The 7,500-nt window shown below is 40.6% G+C and overlaps 2 protein-coding genes across 2 annotated transcripts in view; one reads left to right on the top strand and one right to left on the bottom strand.

The window, feature by feature from the left end:
- The window catches only part of LOC138023529 (uncharacterized), a 5,619-nt gene extending 1,053 nt beyond the window's left edge, over positions 1 to 4,566 (top strand). Inside the window, exon 2 of the mRNA XM_068870530.1 lies at positions 1,397 to 4,566. Coding sequence (XP_068726631.1) covers positions 1,397 to 2,835 — 1,439 coding nt within the window. The 3' untranslated portion in view covers positions 2,836 to 4,566. The remainder of the gene's footprint in view (positions 1 to 1,396) is intronic.
- A 1,177-nt stretch (positions 4,567 to 5,743) lies between these two features.
- The window catches only part of LOC138023973 (contactin-associated protein-like 2), a 3,188-nt gene continuing 1,431 nt past the window's right edge, over positions 5,744 to 7,500 (bottom strand). The window contains exon 3 of the mRNA XM_068871058.1: positions 5,744 to 7,479. Coding sequence (XP_068727159.1) covers positions 6,857 to 7,479 — 623 coding nt within the window. The 3' untranslated portion in view covers positions 5,744 to 6,856. The remainder of the gene's footprint in view (positions 7,480 to 7,500) is intronic.

Genomic DNA, 7,500 nt, shown 5'->3' with positions numbered 1-7,500 from the left:
TACAGCTCCATTTTCCAGAACTGTATCGTGCGACTCGACCAATAATACCTTTCGTTTTTTCAATGCGCTCGATCACTACAAATATGTAGGTCTGTGGGTCGTTTGGTCTTGTTTGTATTTTTCAAAGTGACTGCATTGATCATAAGCGCAAGAATAAGTGGAAAACTGAAAGAATCAAAGGATGCCATTATTATTATTATAACATTATTCGATATTTTTGTTGACTTCAAAATCAAGTCTTCCTGTACACCCAATTTTATAAATTTCACGTATATGCAAATAAAGAGAGCTGAAACCAAAGCAAACTGCAGGAACAAAACGCAGGTCACAGGTCATCACTTAACCAATACAGGAAGAATCCTAAACATTCATTAAAGCGAAACTTAGGTGTAATTTGGCCTAAGCAAAAGTTTGTAGGCCTAATTTTAGCATTGGAAAATGGTTAGGGTTGTTTCTGTATTGGTAAAGCAATGACCTGTGACCTGTGAGCTATGTTTTGTACCTGCCCAAAGCAAACAAAGGTCCATTCAACATCTCACCGCGTCTGTGAAAAACCCAGGTAAACGCAGATTCGATCTTTCAGCCAGAACGCGCGAAATGCACAAATAGTCTCGAGCACTTCTTGGGCAGTCGAGATTTCGTCCACAACTTTTTTCGGTATTTCAATCCAAATACCCACGTGGGGCAGCCACAAATCGCAATGAATGATTTTCGTCACACTCAAGTTGCTTTTATTTTTGAAGTTGTTTTACTAGACCTTGAAAACAATGGGCAAGGAATGTGATTCGATTTCTTTGGGAGCGTTGCGTGACATCGCAAAAACTACAGTCACTGTAGCAAATCCTGCGTCGGCGGGTCTAATTTGCAGGTCGCAGGTCGCAAGTCGCGGGTTGCAGGTCATTGTTTCACCAATACAGAAAGTATCCTAAACATTCTTAAAACCTAACCTTAGGCCTAAGCAAAAGCTTTTAGGCCTAAGGTTAGCTTTTATGAATGTTTAGGATACTTTGAAACAATGACCTGCAACCCGCGACCTGCGACCTGCGACCTGCAAATTAGACCCCGCCTCGACTGCGTCACCTCATATCCAATTTGTAAGGAGACCTAAAAAGGACACAGGGGCTTCCTTTTAAAGTGACAAATCCTCTGCAGAAATAAGAGACATAAAACTGGATTGTTTTTTTTTTTCGTCAAGTATAGACCATTTCCACGCAAAACTTCACTTTGTTTTTGTAGCAAAGCCTCCCGTAGAATAAGAGACCTTCCGAAGAAGACTAGTCTTCTGTAGAAAACGAGGCCTTCCGTCATGTGTAGAAAACTCGGGTCTTCCGTAGAAAAACTAAAAAAAAAAAGAAAAAAGAACTAAAATTGAACTGTTTTCTCCTCGGGATTGCAGAATCAATAGATGAAACGGCTTCAAGTGAACCCAAGGCGAGGAAAATTGCTAACGAAAAATTGGAGAACTATTACGATGCCATCATAAAATTCAGCGGAAAGTTAGAAAGTCAATATGATGAGGAAATCCTAGAGGGCACTTTGGAAATAGTTTCCGCCGCTGCGGGATTGATAGCGGATCCCAAAAGCGTGAGTATCAGAATCTTATGTCAAGCTGTTCTTTTCAATATCAAACAAAACCAGCCATCTGTGGTAGATCGGTTGGCAAAGATTGTTGACAGTGGATGGCGTAGCTTTAGTCGTCGTTTACAGTACCAGAAATACGATGGTTTAAGCTGTCGTGTTTCAGAACAGATAACCCAGCTGCGAACGATGAGTCAAAGAGACAAGCTAGACGACCCAAACCTGTGGAATGATTATGTCCAATTTATGGGTGAGTTGTCAAACACGTTTGACATGCCACTGACGTTTAAATACAGCAAAGGATCCCTCACTGGAGAACCCGAGGTGGAGGATTATTTGACGGCGTTAACTACTTACTGTAAGGCTTACAGTTGCTTCATGGGACTCCTTATGGCTGCCAAAGCAAGATTTGAAGACCTGGGTCAAGGGCGCAAAAGTGAAGAAGTGGATCGAAGACTCCGTTGCCAGAGAGATGACGCGATAGGAAAACTCTCCTTCCTTTCAGCACGAAAGTATTTAAAATTTCTCGGAAGTCTTCCTTGTGAAGGTGGAAAACTAATGAAGATCCTGGCTTTGAGTCGACGGTTGTCAGACAAAAGCATCGTAGAAGCGGTGAGAAACGGCCTAGGCTTGACCCAAATGCCTGATATGCTGACAGTTGAATCTGCGGCCGAGCGTGTCTCTCGCCAGTCAGTGAAGATAGAACTAGATGACAGGCACCAAATTCCCCCTGGAAACTTTTTAAAAAGGACGAAGACACGAGTGATCGGGCCAAGTGATTGGATTCACTTTGTGAATGAAACTGACTTCCCCATCAAAGTGGTTTTGAAGAATGTCAAGGAATCCAATGATCACTTCAGATTTGTTAACGTACCACCTCGTTCGTCTCACCCCGAAGGATTCCGAATTCCTTTGTTGAAGCTCTCAATCTCAATTTGTGGTTTCTTTGTTCTTTATCTAAACGGAGACGCGAGTGGCAATATGGAACCGCCAACAAGAGATGCGAGGGTGGTCGAGTTTGCCTTGTCCCTTTGCCCATGGCGTAGCAAAATCAACGTCCAAGACAAAACGCATGATGAGTTTACCTACGGTGAAGACACCTACAATCTCATGAAGTATGGCGAGGTCCAACCACTTTACTATTCGAAAGAAGACATCTACTTCATGGTGAAAGCAGAAATTGTTAAGTATCGGTATCCAAGTTATATTGGAACCTGGCGATTTCTAGTTCATCAGTTTGATCCATTAAACATGTAAGAGTAAGGAAGGGTCCAGTGCATGGGAAACTGATGCAAATCACTGGTATGCTTTTGTACAATAGTTTAAAAATGAAAATAAACTTAAGGCGGATTCTTAAACTTTTCTCGCTTTATAGCTTTTGTTACTATAAGGATCAAAGGACGTTTTTTTTACGCCATTTAGAAACTGAATGAAATGTCTTAGAATAATAAGCTGGAGTAGTATGACGGAGGAACTCCTTATAGTTGGCGCTGGGATGCCAAGTTTGCATCTTTCAAGATGTTTTAGTCTTAACGTACAAAGCTAAGCATAACGTAATTCTTTTAATAGCCCATTAATTAGTGATATTTTGTGCAAGTACGATAAGAAATTCAAGGTGCCTAAACGGTAAATTTTCCCGCTCCGAGTTTGAGACAAATCGGAAGTATAGAATGATGTATTTTGGACCCTATTTGTGGGGTAAAATGAGCAGCGGCTGTTGTAAACGAGTGTTTCAAGTGAGCGATTCACAACGTGATGTGAAAAAAGTACTGAATGGTAACTGTATATGTCAAGGATTTTTCCTGAGGGTTTTGGTTATCATGACAGAATGTGTTATTTCTTAGTTCTGAATTACCGCTGTGTAGTGCAAGTTATTAGATTACCGAGGTATTAATTTTCAAAGAACTAGGGACATATGCCTACTATCTGCAGTGTAAGTGAAGCAAGGTAGTAGTAGTAGTAGTAGTAGTAGTAGTAGTAGTAGTAGCAGAAACTTTATTAAGAGTGTCAAAAGCCATCGAGCCAGGGAAAAGAAATCCCTTACTAATTTGTGGACACCAAAGGCACTGCCCTCTGTATTTATATTAAACGAGTATTATATATATCATAAAGTCAATAATGCACGCAGTTTGATTGGTTCTCACCTGTGATCTATTTGAGGACAAATGCATAGCTGACGTCATCAAAAAGTATACATATATAAAACAAATAGATTGTATGTTGCCGTGCGTCTGTAAATATAGGGACCTTAAAGGGACACTGTCAACCATGAGTCATTGCGGGAGGGCGCTTGCTTCGGCGTCATTTTCTGTAATACAGAAAATAGTAATCTGTGATAGGTAAAGCTCCATCGCGTTCCATCGACCGTAAAATCTTGATCTGGTGGTTGTAATATTTGTAAATAGTTTATATAATATTTGATTCGTGTATAGGTATCGCTATTTTGTTGTTACTGCCGTTTAAAGTGCTGGATGAAGTGGTCTAAAAGATGTCGCCGTCCGAGGGCAGAAGGTCGACATATTGTTTGGCTCGTATCTTAGACATTTAATTTTTGGCATGAACGGAAATGAGTGTCAGGATTTGGAAAAGCCCTGTTCCATAGATTCATGGTCAAGAGGACAGGAATGAAGTTCAACACCAATGTTTCGGAAAGAAAACTGCTCCGCTTGTGGGATTTATCTCTTATATTAGCCCAATACAATGTACATGTATTGGGTTGTTACGCAATCCAGCTCCCTTTAATAGGGAAAATTTCTATGGAGGACGAATGAGAGCAGCTGGTGTGCGAGTGCGTTGGTATCTTTTGAAGAAAGGCGGCAAATAAACAAGGCGAGAGCGGCGATACTGAAAATGTGTTTTTGGAGGGCTGTGAGGCAATTTAGCGAAAAAAATACTACTAGCGCAGTTTAAATGTGTTCCCGGACTGGCATTGGCTTTAATTAGTATCGCAAACCTAATTAAACTAGACGCTCCACGAGCGTAAACTGGGTTGCCTGTGGTATGTGTTATACAAAAACAGAAGGCACTGAATTGGGTAGTATTGAGCTGCAACGTTCCAGTAATTTTTTTAAATGGGGGGGGGGGGGGGGGGTGAAGGGGGGGTGATGTAGACCGTTTGTGAGGTCACCCACACGTCATGCCAGCAATGTCCCTTTGGCTCACACGTTCACACGTTGAATTATTTTGTAATGTCGTGTCCCGTTTGAGGCCTAGTCAGTGAAACTCTCTCATTTTTTCCTTAAAGGGGCTATGTCACTCAAAATGATATCATCCATGATTTGGGGTGCAGGGATGGCGCAGTGATGACAGTGATGATTTGATTTGCGTTAATTGTTAATTTCAGTTTACAGTATCCCCAGTTAGCGCTAGAACGACTAGACACTTGATATGTTGCTTTCCTTTCCCTTTTTCCCAAAATGCCCAAAAAACAGGATGAAACATTGCAAGAACAACTTAAATCTGTTGAACGACATAAAAGAATACTGCAAAAGGAAAGAGAAGCATGGTAGACATAAATGTACAAGATTGAAACGGATTACATTTGGGTTATCTTGGAAAAAGTCAGCCCGACGTTTTTCAAATTATGACAAATCGCCTGGATGAAGGTCGTTTCTTTCTCAGAACCATTTCGTTTGTGACTTAACGATCATTTCATCGGTAAAGGAATTCCATATTACCATTTTCGGGGTTTTAAACTCGTGATTAACTTAAGATTTTTCCGAAACACGCAAAAATAACGTGACATAGCCCCTTTAACTAAAATAGTCCGCAAAAAAACCTAACGGCAAATTGCTCTCACGGACGTTTTCCTGCATGTCATGCATGTCTAGAGTTGCACTGAGCAAACGTTTATGCCACACACTAAGGAAGGACTGAAGATGATGGTTCCGCTTCATAATTTCTCTTCTTTTCAGTCTCATCTGCATGATTACAGGTCAATTTTTTTTTCGTTTACGTTTGCACCAAATGGTTTTGCAAACCCGCGAGTTACGGTGTAGCCCTTTTTTTTCGCGAGGTTTAATTTTTGCGGATTTTGCGGATAGAACTTGATCCGCTAAAATAAGTTCCAGCAGAAAAAAACACCAGCAAATTAAAAACCGTAAAAATTTACTGCCGTTAATATAACTAAAAATGGCTTTTAATCCACATAGTGGGGTCAAAAAGATTCTTTATTTTAATATTTGCATTGAGAAAAAGCAATTGGAGCTTGCTACAAACAGAGAGCAACGATAAAAGGTTAAGTCAATACTTTTGCAGTCTCTGGGGCATAAGAAACGAACTCAAAGCAGTCAATTAAAAGATCACGTTCACTATTTTTTGAAGTCCCCAAGATGCCACATTTCCCCCACCCGTTCTCGATGATTCAGAGGTTTTTCACCAAAGAGTGATAGAAGTTGAATATAGTTTTGCTGCTTGAAAAGAAAACCACAAAAATTAGTTCCCGGCGGAAATTTCTCAGTGTCAATACGCGCCGCAAAAATTGGTTCCCGCAAACTTCATTTTAGCGAAGGATTAATGACATCGAGCCCGTATGGCGAGTGCAATTTGTAGTCTTTGAAAAAATTCACAAGTGCTTATTTATTCCAAATTCAACGAGACAAATCATGTGATCACTTATTAATAATATACATGAAAAAATTTGAGATGGTTAAGCAGAAGAAACGCACGCGTATCACAAAATCAAGGAAAAATTGCGCCATAATTGCGCCAAGCAGGGCGCGCGCTTGATTTGAAAACAAATGATTTGATTGGCTATCTGTGAACTTCTTTGTTCATTGACCAATCAGAATGCTTGCTTTATTTCCTTTTTTGCATTCAATTACCTCTTTTCTGCACTGTGTTACCGAAAAACTGCACTGCTCTCAGCCAATCAGAATCGAGTAATTTTTTCATGTATATTATTGCGTGTGAAACACTATTTATTTTGTGACTTTTAATCTGTATAGTAAGTGAATGGCCAACGAACGGTACTAGCAAGTCCCTGATGTGAGCCTTTTAGCTATTTTAAACATTAGTTCGGTTTTGTTCGCCACACAACGCGCAACAGATAGCTCAACATTTACTAGACATTTCTGTTGAAGATCACTTAGATAAGAGTGAAACCACTTTAGGGCCCTTTGATCAATGCAATAGCTTTCTATTGTAGCTTTCGTAAGAGAATCTTATGTTAAACTGTTATCTATATGTGCTATGAAGTGATCTAAAACCGGATTAACATTTGTCTACATTAAGGTCGTTATCTTTGAGAAGTTGATACACTGACAGGTCAAGCATGCGTTTATTTTGTAGATATTCCATAGCACCTCAGTTTTCCCAGGGTGTGATACCCAAGCTCGTTAGGGGGGCTGATATCTCCAAACCTCAGCTGCATGACGGGAAGATGAGATTTGTTTGTCAACAAACCGCTGTCCTCGCGCCACGTTTTGTCATTCTTGTCACAGTTGCATCCATATCTGGAATCTGCACAATTGCCAGTTACTCCACATGCGCACTTGTATAAAAGAATGGAGTTCGCTCCTCCCCAGTAAGTCATGTTGTCTCCATCACGTGACACCCACCAGCCATACATCGCACCGTTGCGTAAGAGTATTGTGTTATAACACTCGTACTTGATAAACTGCTCACAGTGGGCAGAGATGGCGGTTAGTTTTCCCAGCTGAAGGAGATTTGTTCCAGTGTAGTGAATGTCACGCTTGTAACAGCCTTTAGGTTGACATCCTTGCACCAGCGTTCTGTCTTCACTGTCGTGACTGATGACTGTCACGCCAATGTTATTCTTGTCAGTCATGTCACAGTCAACAGTGAAAGTTGCCACGCCTCCTTCTCCATCAGGATCGATGACGTAAGAACCACTTGGAGCATTGGGATTCAACAACTTAATCTCGCTACAGCTTTTATTTTCTAGAACAAAACATTGAAATG

The sequence above is a fragment of the Montipora capricornis genome, chromosome 11 (genome assembly GCF_036669925.1).
Source record: "Montipora capricornis isolate CH-2021 chromosome 11, ASM3666992v2, whole genome shotgun sequence".
NCBI classification, from domain to species: Eukaryota; Metazoa; Cnidaria; class Anthozoa; order Scleractinia; family Acroporidae; genus Montipora; species Montipora capricornis.
The sequence above is the reverse complement of the archived record's forward strand: the minus strand, read 5'-3'. Positions and strand labels throughout refer to the sequence as shown.